The sequence below is a fragment of the Helicoverpa armigera genome, chromosome 21 (assembly GCF_030705265.1).
Source record: "Helicoverpa armigera isolate CAAS_96S chromosome 21, ASM3070526v1, whole genome shotgun sequence".
NCBI classification, from domain to species: Eukaryota; Metazoa; Arthropoda; class Insecta; order Lepidoptera; family Noctuidae; genus Helicoverpa; species Helicoverpa armigera.
Genome location: NC_087140.1, coordinates 2,581,198 through 2,598,796, shown reverse-complemented (window position 1 = coordinate 2,598,796; position 17,599 = coordinate 2,581,198). Strand labels below are relative to the sequence as shown.

The window sequence follows — 17,599 nt, the reverse complement described above, 5'->3', positions numbered from 1 at the left end:
CAAAATAAATATAAACATACAATCCAATAACGGAAAACAAACATTATCTTTAGTATGTTCTTAGTCATGTAAGTATCTCGGCAAGTTTTACTTCATTACATATACCTACCAGAAAATGATATCAATATAGAAGAAAATCACATACTTAAAGCTAGCCTCAGAGATAATAATTATTACAGCCAACATAGATACAGAATTTATTAAAATATATTATTATCAACGTATAATAATAAGCTTCCTTAGAGTGCCGCATACTGCAAACTTTTAGTCGGCCGATAGTTTGTTTGGGCTCGTAAATCAGTATGAAGATGAATGGTAGTATGCACATTACTAAGATAGGGTATTTAGCCGTTATCAGACCTACTGAAAACTGTGACTGGAATCATCATCATCTCCCTAGCCTATTATATTGAGGTCGAGTTTCGAGTCGGTCGGTCGAGGAGGAGTTTCTTGCCCGTTCTTCTCCATAGGAAGCTACTTTTGGAATGGGCAACTAGAATCAACTTTATTTATATTTTTTGACGTTCATAAGTGCTTGTGAAAGCCTAAGTGAAATAAATGATTTGACTTTGACTTTGACTTTGACTTTGACTTTGACTTCGACTTCCAGTCTAACCAGATGCAGCTGAGTACGAGTGTTTTACAAGGAGCGACTGCCTATCTGACCTTTCCACCCAGTTACCCAGGTAACCTATCAATCATATCAATCATATAACGTGTCCTCCGAATCACATTCATTGGTATCTAAGATATAGGTACTTAAAAAGTACATACAAACTAAGAAAAGTTGCATTGGTACTTGAATGACCTTTAATCGAACCTGCGCACTAAACTGTGACAGAAAGACATGATTTTCTTTAAAAAAAAAATTGCAACTGTCGGCTGACTGTTTAGTCTTCCGTTTGCAGATTTTCTTAATTTATATTATAACAGCATGGCGGCCGCTTCCCTTCGGTTCGTTAAGTTTAATTAGTAATTCCCTTTAGCGAAATATTACGAGCACTGATTTTAATCTGACAGATGATAAAAATATGAAATCCTATTTCATATTATGAAAATAAATTGTGGTATTTTAGGTTCATTCTTCAAAGATGCTCTAGTGCCTGAATGGGATGATAGGCACTACGGTTTCGTCATCGTAATTTTTACTTAATTATTTACTACATCATTCTTACTTATTTACTAGTCTAGCCTGAAAAAGCTGAGAACACAGATGAGTAAAAAAAGTAAGGACTGCATGGCTGCAACTCACAAAAGCTCCCCACATATTTCCATTATCAGATTCTGAACTGATTACAATGGGACCACCTGGAAAGTTTATCCTATTAAACAAAAGCGTCTTGATCTTGAGTAATCAGTGAAAATACATTCATTTCCTCCTTCCTATTTTCGGAAAGTTGATTTAAAATACGGTGCAATTTTCAGAAATGAAACGCCTACATTAAAACTTAAAGCAATAGTTGATCTAAACGCGGCTAGGCGCTTCTACCGCGGTACTTTATCTTAGAATGATATACCATGTAGGTTAGAAGTTTACAAGTTAATGAACAGACTGGTTTGTACCCAAAAACACGATTGTAAAAATTATCCCCAATAACAGATATTTTTGTATGTAAAAATCAACCATCTAAAAAAAAGGAAAAGCTGTAGAGTTTGTTGATATGTTCACGATAATCTCAGGTACTAATGGACTGATTTGGAAAAATCTTTCAGTGAGAAATAGCCCATTTATCGAAGGAGGCTATTGGTTCCTTTTTTTTTGTTCCCAAAGGACGCAGCTGAATCTGCTGGTAAAAGTTGGCTACGATACTGTTATATAGTTACTACAAAATTGTATAACTGACCTATTTGAATATTATTCATTGAACTTACATATTTACACATACCTATCTCAATTTCCTTTAGTAAGGCTAAGGAAAGTCCCTTTTCACATTAGCGTAGGGTTGTTACTCTCATGGAGTTTTTATTTGTTTTTCGTTTGTATTTCTCGCTGAAATATTTGACGGAAGAAACCAAACATCAATATTTATAACAATACACATGCAATTGAATTTTAAGTGTAAAATTCCTCAGAAACCACAAAGCAATATAGTATTTTATGATAAAAAGTAGCCTGTATGTTAATCCAGGGTATCACCCAACTACATACCCAACCAAATCTGTCCAGCCATTTTTGCGTGAAGGAAAAATAAAAAAAAAAACGTCTATAGTTTCTAGATTACTACATTCTCACAAACTTTCAAGTTTACAATATTAGTACGAGTTTCAAGTAGGATTTTGCGGGTAGTCAGAATCCACTAAGTCAGACAACCAGACTCACCAAAGGGTATTGGGTTGACAGTAACTGGATTGAGGAGGTGACATAGGCAGTCGCTCTTTCTAACACACTGGTACCCAGTTGCATCGTAGTTAGAGTAAGGAAAAAAGGCTACATAGAAAGATGAGTTATTACGCTCGCTTTGGTTGCAACAAAAAAGCTATGCATTTGACTACGCATCTTCAACGCCCTAAGACATTAAGATGACAGCCCTAACCCAGCCTCTATTTCTATAAATACGTTCCCGCCTCATTTCACAAAGCATTCCCTAACAAGTTACAGTGTTGCGACTTTCTATAATAAAGGAATATCGGTAGAAATACTCCATCATCATGAATTTTGGTAAAGTTTTGTTCTTCGTCTTCGCCTGTTTCCTGGCCTTGTCCACTGTGAACGCAGCTCCTGGTAACTTCTTTAAGGATTTGGTAAGTTATTTTTTTTGTTTGTAAATTGTTTTATTGTTTACCTACTAGTTATGTTTTTTCCGTGGTTGTGCCGGCGTGTTAAGGTAAGTGCTTTCTGTACCCGGATAAAATGTAGCTATTGTTACAGTTTAGCTTCCAAACAGTGAAAGAATTTTCCAAGGCAGCTCAGTTGTTTCGGAGATTTTAGAGTAATTAAACACAATGAAAGATACATTGGTAGAAATCCGACCATATATTTAATATTACACAGTGTACCTACTTTTTGACTGAGCTAGTCTTGAAAATTCATGTGATATTTTATTTAGAAAAGGAAAGTTTTTTTTTGTTGTGACCATCATTATCATCTGCTTAGCCGTTCCCCAACTATGGTTTGGTTGCGGAGCGACTGACCTCTGACCTCCTCAACCCAGTTACCCTGGCAACTCGATACCCCCTGGTAAGAAGAGTTGCCAGACTTTCTGATTACGCATTCATTGATCTTATTTCTGCATTCAGGAGGACATGGGCCGTCGAGTTCGTGATGCAGTCATAAGCGCTGCCCCGGCCGTGGACGTGGTTGCCAAAACTGCTGCGATTGCCAAAGGATAATAGTTCTTAAAACCTTTACAATATGAACTATTTCATATTGAAGTATCATTGTCAAAAGTGATATTGTATCAAAGTTAAAAAATAAATGTATGAAAATTAAATAGTTTTTTATTCTTCTGATATTGAAATTGAAAGAGCTAATAATTTTACTCAGAAATAAACTGGCTTCTGATTTCTTCACCATCCAAAGGTAGACTGATCTAAAACGCCTAAGGCGCTAAGTCCGCTGTTGTACAATATACAAGAGGTACTTAATAAATGAACACACATTGGAAATTCTGCAGTAAGCCATTTGAGAAGTGTTTTCATGATAAGTTTTTGACAATATATCTGTACCTATCCACGAATAAATGTCGTGGTATCTTGGTGGCCTAGTGGGTAAAGAACCAACCTCTCAAGTATGAGGGCGCGGGTTCGATTCCAGGTCAGGCAAGTACCAATGCAACTTTTCTCAGTTTGTATGTACTTTCTAAGTATATCTTAGACACCAATGACTGTGTTTCGGATGGCACGTTAAATTTTAGGTCCGGCTGTAATTGTAAATCCTTGGCAGTCGTTACGGGTAGTCAGAAGCCAGTAAGTCTTACACCAGTCTAACCAAAGGGTATTGGGTTGCCCGAGTAACTGGGTAAAGGAGGTCAGATAGGCAGTCGCTTCTTGTAAAGCACTGATACTCAGCTGAATTCGGTTAGACTGGAAGCCAACCGCAACATAGTTGGGAAAAAGGCTCCGAGGATGATGTGTAAGTATAAAAATGGCTATCTTAAGAATTGCATAGTTACGAGGCGTGAACTTTCACACGAAAACTTCCAACCGTTAGCAGCATTTTAAAACGTAGTACTGGAAAAACTTGGAAACTCAATGGACCGTTCACAAAATACGAGCTTTCCTTTGAGAACATTTGGTTTTCCCCGTTAACGCTTGTCAGAAAAACGTGTTGGAAAAACTGGTTTTTAGGCAAAACTTCGTTTGTCTTAGTGTTTTAGTTTTTTGGTTCTATGAGTTTTTTTTTGTAAATTCAAAGGATTGTAAGCTAAATAAAGTATTATACAAATTAGGCGAAGTGCGAGTCGGACTCGGGCATTAGGTATCCATTTTATTGTTACAGCAATAATACATCATCTTAGAACAACAATTTTATACAGTCTATTTTTAATACTTAATTGTTGCTATTTGTGAAAATGTTAATTCCCTATCTAACTATAATGGTTCATGAGATACAGCCTGTACAGTAAAATCTTCCTCACATAGTCCCGTTTTACAACAATATAAAGTTGCTTCTCTAATTATAAATAAAAACGGCCAGTGGCCAGTTACATTTCTTTGAAGATTAAAAAAGAATCATAAGTATACACACTTATCTCTCAGTACTCTAGAGATACCAACAGTATCGTCTTCCAATCGTCTGCAAACAAATCGCAGGCTTGGCATTCATGGAATGACAGATTATGAACGTGCAAACGTATGACTTATAAAAAAAGAAGGAAAATAAGTTTTATTGTGCAATATAAGACTTGTGGGTATCTAGGAATCCAAAAAATATCACCACAAGAAAGTGGTCAAGAAAGAACCAACCTCTCGAGTATTAGGGTCTGGGTTCGATTCCAGTACAGGCAAGTACCAATGCAACTTTTCTAAGTTTAAAGGTATGTACATACTAAGTACTAGTATGTACTAAGTATATCTTGGACACCAATGGCTGATAAAAAGGTGAAGGAAAACATCTTGAGGAAACCTGGACTATACTACAGTCTGAAATCAGTAACCCGCATTGAGCAAGCGTGGTGATTAATGCTCAATCCTTCTCCGTGTGAGAGGAGGCCGCAGCCCAGTAGTGGGACGATAAAAAGGCTGTAACAGTAACAAGAAACTGAAAGAGATTTCTTTAAAAATAAGCATTACCTTTGTAAATTCTTTCTTTCCTGTCATCTTTCTTTATTATGTGTGTGTACAAAAATTTGTAAATAAATAAATAAGAAACAACAAACCATGCTAGGTGTTCATTAGATTAATACAGAGTATAGATGATTAATTAATTACACCTATATCAACACAAACATTGTAAATACATAACATTGATAATACATACTATATAGTTACTTATAGTTACTTCTAATTAATAAGTTCGAAACCTATCCATTTATTCAATGATTTTCCTGATAAACTAAACATAATTATTTAACCACTATTCCCCGTCTATAGTAAAGGGGAATTTTCTTTAAAAAAGAAGAGTTAAAGTCTCAAACAAAGAAATTGCGTTTTTTCTCCCATTGTATGTATGTAGATGATTTAATATAATAATTGTGGTTTCGTTACTCGACTATGAAAGAGTATTTTAAAAGAATATAATATATATTTTTATTAAAGTGATGATTCACTCTGTACGGGACTTTTCTTAAATTAGGCTCTCTCTAGTAAAAAATATTTCTTAGTTTTTTAGTCTGCCTTCACAAAAAATATCATGTCAATTTTCATGTCGATCAGCCGTTTTACTACAAACTAGCTATTTCCCCGCGGTTTCACCTACATATAGAGGAAACTTCTTCCTGTACCAGGACAATACAACCTATGTTATTTGAGCTAGAGTAAAAAAAATCTTTTTCCAATCTATTCAGTAGTTTCGCAGCCTTTACAGTACAAACAAAAAAAGCATTTCAATTCAATGTTCGTTATTATACAGCAAACAAAGGATTTTTAAACAAGTAGCATAAAGGTCCCTTCAAATGAAAGAGAGGATCCAAAATAAAAATAAAACAGTACAGTAATTAAAGGGAAGTCCCTAAACCGTGCTATAAATTATCACTTATCATCCCGGCTGACTCCCGATAGCCTACTAATAAAATATTATAACATTTATCACATAGGCATATTTATATAGAGTAATAAACTGTCAAAACATAATTTGAACATGCCTGGAAGCTGTTATGGGTTGTTTGAAGCCAGGAAGTCTGACAACCTATCTCTCTAGGTAGATATATACGGTTGCCATGGCAACTGGATTGAGGACGTCAAATAGGCAGTAGCTCCATGTAAGAAATTGGTGTCTACTCATCTGCATCAGGTTAGACTGGAAGCCAACTCCAATATAAGCAGTTAGGAAAAGGCTAGGCAGATGATGAATATTCAGTTTTTTTGAAAATATATTTATTCTTCAAAAAGAATTACTAAAATAATTTAAATAACCTAGGCTACAGCCTGTATCTTAAAGATCTGAGTTGCAACAGTCAGAAAATTACTTATTCTTTCTACGAGGTATATTCCCGATTTTTTGTCTATACTAATTTTAATATTAGAAAGAGGAAAACTTAGTTCGTTTGTTTGTAATGTATAAACTAAAAAACTTCTTGACCGATTAAAAAAATTCTTTCACAATTAAAAAGCTACGTTATCTGCGACTAACATAGGCTATAATTTATCCGGGTACCGGCAGTAGTTCCCACGGGATGCGGGTGAGACCGCGGGAATACGGCTAGTCAAATATAATTTTATCGCGCCTACTACAGGGACTCCCCGTTTGAGCAACCATTCATTGGTTACTCACCTTATCAAACAAACAAACATTGCAAAAGAACACTTACCTACATTAATTTTAATATCATTTTCCATTAACGTGACTGTAACAAGGAAAAATCTAACTTCTCTCTCAGCCATAAGGTTCAATCTTCTTTGGCATTAAAGTTCTTTCTTCGTTGTTTAATGATGGTATACATTATAAGTAAGTTATTCAAGGTAGTATATAAGTCCTCAACTTTCGCAATATCACTACAGTTCTAAGCTTTAAGAGCTACAGAACGTGGGAGCACGGTAGTGTCAGCCAAGTTCGAAAATATTTTCAAAAAATGAATTCCAAAATTGTACTATTCCTGTGTGTTTGTTTGGTTCTTGTGTCGACGGCAACAGCATGGGATTTCTTTAAGGAACTTGTAAGTGTTTTTACTTGTCTTTTTTCACATCATAGCATTTTTTACACTGTTTTTAACCTTATTTTTAGAAGAACTAATTATTATTTTGTTGATTATCCCACGATTTTACCGTCATCCTAGAGAATCTAGTCGCATCACCAGACATATAGCTTACGTCCGTCTCCTGGGTATCAAATTCTATCTCATTTAAGTTTAAATTTTAAAACCGCCCTTTTTTTTAGACAAGTGTTCAACAGATGTTTAAGTTTTTGTAGTCAGGCTGTTAATGTTTTTGTTTCATTTAAATACCAAGAAAAAAATGGTGTACACATTAAAGAATATACATTATATCTATCTCAATGGGTTCCACCGTTTTATGGTGATAGCTTCATGCTTCGATAGAGTTACTTTTACATTAATAAGGGACTATTAGCACAGTTTCTTAATATCTATCATCCTTATTTTCCAGGAAGGAGCAGGACAAAGGGTCCGCGACGCTATCATCAGCGCTGGTCCTGCTGTCGACGTTCTCACCAAAGCTAAGGGGCTATACGACAGCTCGGAAGAAAAAGATTAGGATATAAGCCAATCAAATCATCATCATCACCTTAGTCATAGGAGGTCCATATCTGTTCCGAATGAATGTTAAAACCACATATATTATAACCCTGGTTTTCAAAACGGCCAGTTAGAAGTAGAAAAGTAATCTTATATTACCTAAGACAGAGGATGTCCAATAGTGAACAAAGGTTTCCAACATTGATAAAAAAACGACCAGGAAAGTCACCTGACTATCACAGCAACATCATATCAGCCATAGTAGGTCCTCTTCTGACAAAAGACCAAACCAGTTAGAAGTTGAAAAGTCATCTTATAAATATCATCATCATCTCAGTCGTTGGCCATCTACTTTTGAACCCATTTCCCTCTCCATTGATTTTCAAAAGGACTGCGTCTATGTTATTGGATTATTAATATTTTAAATAAAATAGAAATTCAAATAGGTTAGTTCAACATAAGACATTCACCAAAAATATTTTTTTGAAAAATATTGTGTCAAAATATAAATAGTTTTTAATTATAAAATAGCTATGAAATTAAAGTATTCTTACAAGTAACTTTGTTGTCTATTTATTTATTTGTGATGATTTTCTGACAATAGATCACCACCACACGATTTTTGTTGTGACTAGAACATAAAATTAAAATACATAAAAGTCTAGATGTGAAATTACATGGTTGATTTATGTTTATAAATCTTGTATGGGATTAACTTTATCGGAAAACAAATTGGTTTACCTTTACGGTTATCGTCGTGTACAAATAAATATTTTTATATAATAATATAAAAAAAATGTAGTCGTGACTAACTACGAAAGTACTTAGCAATTATCCTTCTGTATATTCCTCACGTCAAAACTAATGACATAGTTTGAAATAAGTAATTTACCTATTTCATTTACAAAAAAAAAACACTTGCACACACCAATTAATAAAATTTTAAACAAAATAATATTTGCGTCTACAATCTTGAAATAATAATAATTATAACGGAACGCTGTAAAGATAAGAGTTTCTCTTACATAAGTTTTACGACTGAAGTTTCTACATTGAAAGTGTGTGTAGTAATAAAACGAAGAAATAACTGGAAACAGACGTGCCTAAAATAATGTTACACTACAGTGTAACATTGTTTTTACTATGTAAGTAATGTATAATAATATAATAAAAAATAAAAAAAATAGTTTCTTGTTTGTACCCTCAAATCTCCGAAACTACTGAACCGATTTGAAAAATTCTTTCACTGTTTATAAGCTACACTCTTCCCAAGTAACATAAGCTATATTTTATCCCGGTACGGGCAGTAGTTGCTACGTTACGCGAGTGAAACCGCGGGAAAACGGCTATATACAATAATATTTTATTGAGAGAACATTTTGATATTATAATATAAACCTGAAATTGGTTTACTTTGTTTTGGCAGAGTACAAATTATTTCAATCCAGTTACCACGTTGTTATTTTCTGTAGTCATAATGTAGTTTCATATTTTTTTATGGTAATTCAGTAAAGCCTTTTTGCCATATTCGTGCGGAATAAATAAATATGTGTCGTGTCAAAATAATATTCTGACTAGATTTTACCTAATTATGTTCGGATCGATTGTAAGTCCCTGTGTTTTACATGGAGCGACTGCTTGTCTGACATGCTCAACCCAGTATCCAAGCGAATATATTATGGACGCAAAATAAAATTATTCTTATTCTAAAATAATAAACACAGCTTTTACACTATACACTACCATACTGTTTTTTAAGTTATCACTACGTAGTAAAACAAAGTCGCTTTTTCTGACCCCATATCCCTATGTCCCTTTGTACGCTTAAATCTTTAAAACTACGCAACCGATTTTCATGTGGTGTTTGAAATAGATAGAGTGATTAAAGAGAAAGGTTTATGTGTATAACAACATACATTAAATTGTGAGGAAATAATGTTATCCCTTGCGAAGCCGGAGCGGGTCATCATCCTTCGAGCCTTTTTCACAACTATGTTGGGGTCGGCTTCCAGTCTAACCGGATGTAGCTGAGTACCAGTGCTTTACAAGGAGCGACTGCCCTATCTGACCTCCTCAACCAATACCCCTTGGTTAGACTGGTGTCAGACTTACTGGCTTCTGACTACCCGTAACGACTGCCAAGGACTGCCAGGGCGGGTCGCTAGTCAATTATATTTAATGATATTTTTGTTCCAGTTCTAATGGCAGTATCTGTTCAAGGGTCTTCTAGCTACGTAAATAAAGAACATAAAAGACCATGGAAGGTTCTCTATTATCCAAAGAAAACTGTATTCAGGAAAGCAGACTTAATTGATAAAGGATGTGTTATTTTCCTCAAAATGTGTCCAAGGATTTATAAGTAAGAAGGGATAAAATTATTAAATTATACTAGATTTAGTAATTTAACTTAACTGTGAAAAACTGAGGGGAAAATATGCCATTCTCTCTTTTATACATTACTTTAAAATATAAATTAAGTTTCACGAAATAATAAATGATTCTATTTTGAGTTTTACCGACTGGTCACAAGTGTGTCCAGTTGACGAATAGCCCGATAATTTAATTTAGCACATAATTAATTTCAGACAAAATTCCATTTGCGCTCGTCACTACGACGGAGAGTATCAAACGTTTGCTAATTACTGTGAAATGGAATATGAAAACTGCAATAGTTGGCGCAGTAAGTATTACTAAAACATAGATATTAGTTATTTGTTATACAAGAGTGCAAAGTTGCTTTTTAACCGCGGGCTCAATTTTGATGACTAATAATTAGAAAAAATTAGAATCCTGAGCGATAGCGAGGGAATCAAAAGAGCACAAGGTGAAAAATCTTTGCACTCGAGTGCAACACGTAACTTTTCATCCCACCTCATCGAGGAAATTTAAAAACAAAATGGCGCGCACAAATGAGTATCAAATTAAAAAGAAGTACCTATTAAAGTTCATTAATTTGAAAACTCAGTTTTAAATTAAACGAGGTCAAAAATCTATGTAAAAACAATAATAAAAATTACTTAATTAATTGAATAATTATTTTAAGTAGTATTTTATTTGTTTAATATGTATTTGTTTGAAAAGTCTTATCAAGATTGTCACAAATGGAGTATTGCACACGATGTTCTAAATTCAAATCACTTTGCCGCTCTAGAGGATAAAAACGGCTTTTGCGCTCAGATATCAAAGGGTAAAAATACTCTTTCCGAGATGGTGGGATGAAAAATATATTATTAGACCCTTATATGCCTCAGAAAGAATGTACCTACATAACGTAAATAAAGTGGGTGTCTTACCACCAGTCCCCTCTCCGGCCGCGTCAGATGAATATTCTTTCTGTATTGGCAGAATTTCGCAAACTATTCGCAGTTTTGGATATAATTTATGCAAAGCTAATTTCAAAAATCAATCTCTAATCGCAAATCAATGTACCTATATAGAATTCTACCATAGAATGAAGTAGATGATATATTTAGGTACTGTAGCACGTGGCGCGGTAGGGACCGGGGATCTTTTATATATTTAAATAAAAGATTGCATATCGACTGCAAGCAAGCAATACCTCCTATCTGACTCCGGGTGGATTTTAAAGGGGAACAATAAAACTTAATAAAATCCTTATTCCGAGGTAGGTATAATGAGATACTGAAAATCAAAGTTTTCTTTTTTTACGCATAGTATTGCTTAATAAAGTTTTTTGTTTTTATTTCGAATCTAAAGGTAGTTTATGGTAGATACGAGTTTTTTGAAACAAAAATGTCAGATAGAAGGTATTGCTTGCTTGCAGTCGATATAACTTTAACTTTACGTTTATTGACTGATGGCAGAGAAGTGACAACTTTAATATAAAAACCTATTCTATTTCTAACATATTTAAATGGTTGTCCAGCCAGGGACCAAACAACGAATATAGACTAAAAAGTTTCTAAGTGTTCTACAGTACCTATAATTATTATCTGTACGAACGCTTGTGTACTATAATATCTTATGTCTGAACAGCTGGGTGATCCTGAACGAAAAATTGGCCTGAATAGCATTATTGAGAGCTGACTGCTCCTCAAGTTTGCGACGTTTCAACTTTTTTTATTTTTTACAGAATGGAGTATGGTGAAGCGCACGCGATGTTGACTGAAAGAAGCATTGCTATTAATTATTTACAAGGCGTTTTCAATTATATTTTGGTATCAAAATGAAATTCATTGTTTTCGTATATATTTCTTAGTCAAGATAGACGGAGAGACATATTGTTACAATTATGACATATTTTTTTAGTGATATAAAAACTTATATTCCAATAAGATATCTGAAATCCAAGATAGTTTTGCTAACGTCTATCAACCTAATATGATCGGAAATCGAATTTTCTCTTTGCAAACATCAAAGTAAATACTTTTTCCTATTTATTTGTTTTCAATAGAAGATTTTCGTTTTAGATCTTAGAGAATAGAACCAACTGGACACACTGCCTTGTCTTCTTTCAATGGTACGAGATTGCTGCTCATATTTTATGTGTTAAGTTTTGTTAATATCAATTTTATCGTGTTTGTGTAGATGTGATCGAAAATGCATAAGTTAGCTATCACTATCATTTGGTTGCGTTCGTTGCCTCACCGCCGCGCTCAAATTAGCATACAGATATTATGTACTCGGCGGTTCCAGTTAGTTTAATGCTACAAGTTTCAGACATACATTATTGCTAAGTCTTTTGGGATTAGAAAAGGGTTCATGGAATTTTCGCTCCAATAATTGCTATTTAAAGTATAGCGTGGAGTTATTTTAGGGATTTAAGTACCCGTTATTAAATGCCCAGAGAAGCGTAGGTAATTATTTATTTTAAAACATAACTTCTGTGCTTATTAAAAAAGTTGAATATTTTAAGTAGTGTTTTTGATTATTATTATCTTACTGGTAATGGTTGTATTATAAATAGATAATTTGGTTTGTTAAGCTTTCACGACTAAGGTTAATTGGTAGAGATGAAATTCATCTATACTAATATTATAAAGCTGAAGAGTTTGTTTGTTTGTTTGATTGAACGCGCTAATCTCAGGAACTACTGGTCCGATTTGAACAATTATTTCGGTGTTAGATAGCCCATTTATCGAGGAAGGCTATAGGCTTTTTATCCGGGTTCGTGCAGAGGTTTTCACGCGATGCGGGTGAAACCGCTGGCAGAAGCTTGTATTTAATAAAAGTAAGAAAAAGAAGGTGACGGTTAGTTTATTTAACTAAAGGAGGTAACCGCATGAAAAACCTATTGGATCTTTATTGAACATCCTATTTTTGTATGCTTACTACTTAAAGACAAAACACTCAAATAAAATGTCTCATTAATTAAAAAGTAATTTAATAGTAACAATTATTTCCTATGCTGGTCCAAACTCTATCAATTCACAATGTCCATCGTGAAAGTAGCCCCATTTCGCTGAAATAAATGTTATAAATAAAAACATAAACAATAAGTTATGATTACCTACAAAAAGCTTATAATTGAGTAAGGGTGCACACGGTGCATGTAGCTGGAGCAAGTTAACATGCGCAAGTGACAAGTGACAAGAGCACGCGAGTGTGTATTTTGCTTTAGTTCATGCGCGAGTCGCTGGATCCGCACATTTTTAAAATGCATGTAACCTGCGCATGTGCCTCAACATGCACAAGCTACTTACACCATGTAGACGCACCCTTAAAGTGAAGGAAGAAATCCTGAGGAAACCTGGACTTTAAAGTCTGAAATCGCCAATCCTCCTGCAAGCATGGAAATCAACTCATCTTTACTTGTAATAAAACGATTAAAATATTTTTGTTTGATTTCTTCCCTAAATGCTTCACAACTACAGAACCAAATTGAAAAATTCTCTCATTGTTGGGAAGCTGCACTATCCCTGATTGTCATAGGCTATTCTTTATCCAGGTACGGGCAGTAGTTCCCATGTTCCCATGGGACAAGAGTAAAACTGCGGGAAACAGCTAGTTCCTAATATCCCTCTTCCTGTTGTTAATAATGTAGTTCTTATCTCTGATGAAACGACGACTGGCCTCTAATCACCAGATAATCTTAATTGGCAATCCTGAGCGTTAATGAAACTTAGTTGCTTATTTATTACGTAAGCAGGTTAATCTTTTGGTCCCCAATCCTGTGGTATTATTATACTTCCTGTTTGCTTATTAAGGTAATCATTTCGTGTGTTTGTAATCTTTACTAATATTATAATAGAAAAGCGAAAGTTACTCTGGCTACTACAGAACTAATTTTAATTAGACATACAGATAAACATATCTATAGAGCCTAAGAAAAGGACATACTTAAGCTATTTTTATCCATATGCGGGAAGTGGTATTTTCGGGACGTGGGTGAGACCAATGGTGGAAGCTAGATCTTCAAACGCATACTTTACTGCATATTAATCATCATAATTCAATCGATTTGAAATTCTTTACCGAAAACGCATTCAACATTATTCAGCAACTTCATTCAGAGTATGCAATTGTTCAGAAAAAATGTACTACAGAATTCGAAGATCGGATGATCGTTAAACATTCAAACAATTTGCACTGAAAATCCTACTCTACAGCTGAACTAATAAAGAACATTTTCCAACTAACTGTATCGAAGTTTCTAACTACGGAATATCTGAACTAGCTTACATCGATCTGCACTTTAGTAATTATATGCATTGCGACGTGTAACTTCGACATACCGTACTAGAAATGAAGATGGATTGTATAGGAAAGTTAGAGAAAGTTTGTGGTTGAATAAGTGTCCAATCTTATAATTTTGGTCACCATTTTGACTATGACGAATTCACTGGCAATACTGCAGCTTATCCTTGTAACTTACTTCAGAAGGAATCGTTTTTCTTATCGAGAAAATTATACAGTCAGAGCTGTCTCAAATCCGCTCGACAGCTTCTAACGTGGAGTTGGAACAACGTCTGCTACTGAGCAGTATTTGGGGACCCTGGCTTTATGTGCTGTTCCAGGCAGGCTGTGCTACACCCCCAGTGTAACACAGCCAACTTGTAGACTTCAGTCTGCTTTTGTGGAAGTTTAAAAACCACAATGAGATTTCGGAATGTCCCAGGAATTGAATACATGACTCCATGTAGAAAGGATGTTTTCAGAGCGGTCAAATTATCTGACAAGAACTGTATTAAGAGTATCTTCTTTTGTTAATACACCTTTGGTATATCAATGGTTATCCCAAACTAACGACAATAGCCCACCTGTGTTGTCCAATACAATTTACACAAGCGATTCCCTGCCTTCCCACAATTGATAGAGTCAAAGCGATTGTTAGTACTTCGTTAAGTAGTCCACTAGTTTCCGAAGCTCAGTGTGTGGTTTGCACAAACGTACAAACACTGTCACAGCGGTGGGCAGTGATTGGATACCGAAATCGAGTTAACAAAATCAATGAAGACAGATTTTTTTGTAGTTAAAAAATATTGGTCAAAACAGGCTATTATATTTACAGGAGTACCAGCTAATATCTGCGGTTTTACAAGCGTCCCGAGGGAACAACTATTCGCATATGGATAAAATTGCCCAAACCTTATGCTGATAAAAGTATCACCAATAGAGCTGCTATGGTTCATCAAAATCCATTTTCATCAATAGTTTTAACGTGAAAAAGATCATAGATCCTTACTTCAAACTTTCGCATTAATGAATAGGAAGATTACACACTACACACAACACTCGTATATAACTACGTATGCCAATTACTTTCTTATTGATTGATTTCTTTCTCATAGATTGACTTCGGCCTCAATAATCTACTGGTACCTATATCCGGATACCTTGGAAGGTCAGTAAACAAGAAAGTTATGAAAAGTTATTACAATTCATATTCTTGCAGTTTTCATATACCATCTCACAAAATGACTCGAAAGATTTCTTTACGCCTGACGCTCTGTCAAGCGCACATACTCCGTCTTTATCTCTGAAAATAAATGTTTTTGAAGTTACAGAAAAACGCATCAGCCTATTTTATGTTCTTTTCAGATATAAGTCTGCATCCAGGTTTTATCATAATATGTCAAAATCAAAAGAGACCATATTTATCGTAACTATAAGCTTTATGTTCTTTTTTGTAACAAACTTTATAATATTCTTTATAAAGTATACAGTCTGATAACCAGTCTTACAAAGACTGTCGCGTTGCGATGATAGATGCGTTGAAAAGGTCAGATAGACAGTTGCTCCATATAAAGTCTGTAAAAGCTATCATTTCATTGATGAATACTGTATAACTTGAGTATTTTTTGAGTTTATTGTGATAGACGACCGGCGACCTTAAAAAGGTCTTATAAAGGAAGACGCTGGATGCAGGTTGCCTCCATCAGGTATCTGTGGAGATTTAAGGGGGAGGCCTTTGTTAAGCAGTGGACGTCCTATGGCTGAGATGATGATGACGATGATGATGATTGTGATAGAACAGACAGATGCTGCAGAGTACTGTGTTTTAAATTACGCACGGAATAGAATAACTTACCGGGATCGTGGTGGTCTAATGGGTAGAGAACAAACCTATCAAGTATGAGGGTTCGATTTCAGATCAGGCAAGTACCCACGCAACTTTGTAAGTATATTTTAGACACCAATGACTATGTTTTCGGGTGGCACAATAAACTGTATTTGCCGGCTGTCATTTAACATCCTGGGCACTCGTTACGGATAGTCAGAAGCCAATAAGTCTGACACTACATAGTCTAACTAAGGGGTATTGAATTACCCGGGTAACTGGGTTGAGGAGGTCAGATAGGCAGTTACTCCTTGTGGCACACTGGTACTCAGCTGCATCCGGTTAGACTGGAAGCCGACCCCAATATAGTTAGGAAAAGGCTCGGGAGATGATGACTAGAATATCTTACCGTAGTCTAGCGGAACCCCTGCATAAACTGTATGAGTTCATACAATCTTCGAACTGCAGGTCATCATCAGTTTTATTAACATATATTTGAATTTGAAGGTCCGGTGGTAGAGTCCTTTCTCCAAGTGCTGTCTTTTCATCGTAATCACTTAGTAGTTCTCCAGATATTATTGTGGAGGCTGGAAATTGGGATTTGGTGAAGCTGTTGTCTGGGCATTTATTTATATCCATACTAATATGTATTTACTTCTGTTGTGTTGTATTTCAAATATTTCGCATACCCACATATCTATTATTCAAGGGACCTATCTCTATACTAATCATCCGTCAATAAAGAATACTGATCTGCCATCAAATATAGTGGTCATAATATTTGCAGATCATCATCAGCCCATCGCAGTCCACTGCTGGACATAGGCCTCTCCAAGTGCACGCCACTGAGATCGATTTTCGGCTACTCGCATCCAGCTCCTGCCAGCCGTCTTGTGCCGTCTTTGCAATATTTGCAGATACCATTCAAAAATCTTTACTGTAAAACATTTTTCATTAATATCTAAAATAATGTTTAATTCCTTTATTTAATGAGACTGAAATAACCATCTTTGGAATACCTTGTATAAATTTCATACTCACCAATCAAAATAATAATTTCAGCAAAAACAAACATGACGTCTTAAAGAAAAAAACAATAAAACCTCATAATACCAATCACTTATACTACTTGAACAAAAATATCGTTAATCTTAGAGCAATTAGTGAAATTAATTACTCATTAGCTAATGATTTTAATTGAGTAGGATTAGAACTGCAATTTATTGTTCATTAGGGAATCGGAGTTTTATAGTCTGCCATTTTCTAAGCAGTGCCTTTAAATTTTTTTGATATTTCTTCTTATCGAGTGAGCTACAGGATTAATCACCTGGCAAAACCTGATGTCAGT

General features: G+C 34.9%; 2 protein-coding genes across 3 annotated transcripts; one reads left to right on the top strand and one right to left on the bottom strand.

Annotated features, from left to right (window-relative positions):
- Positions 1–2,594: 2,594 nt before the first annotated feature.
- LOC110375921 (cecropin-D-like) lies at positions 2,595–8,350 on the top strand. 2 transcript variants are annotated; one of them, XM_064040219.1, is made up of 2 exons: positions 2,595–2,742; positions 7,702–8,350. In XM_064040219.1, exons 1-2 carry the CDS (start codon positions 2,650–2,652, stop codon positions 7,807–7,809), a joined length of 201 nt encoding a protein of 66 aa, XP_063896289.1. In that variant the 5' UTR covers positions 2,595–2,649; the 3' UTR covers positions 7,810–8,350. The 2 variants fall into 2 exon arrangements, 1 of the variants encoding a protein (XP_063896289.1); XR_010277543.1 differs by lacking the exon at positions 7,702–8,350 and adding an exon at positions 3,238–3,431 and having other exon boundaries at positions 2,601–2,742.
- A 3,561-nt stretch (positions 8,351–11,911) lies between these two features.
- Positions 11,912–17,373, bottom strand: LOC135118376 (uncharacterized). Its single transcript, XM_064040217.1, has 4 exons — positions 17,293–17,373; positions 16,661–16,838; positions 15,629–15,729; positions 11,912–13,212 (listed from the first exon to the last, which is right to left on the bottom strand). Exons 1-4 carry the CDS (start codon positions 17,324–17,326, stop codon positions 13,154–13,156), a joined length of 372 nt encoding a protein of 123 aa, XP_063896287.1. The 5' UTR covers positions 17,327–17,373; the 3' UTR covers positions 11,912–13,153.
- Positions 17,374–17,599: the final 226 nt, after the last annotated feature.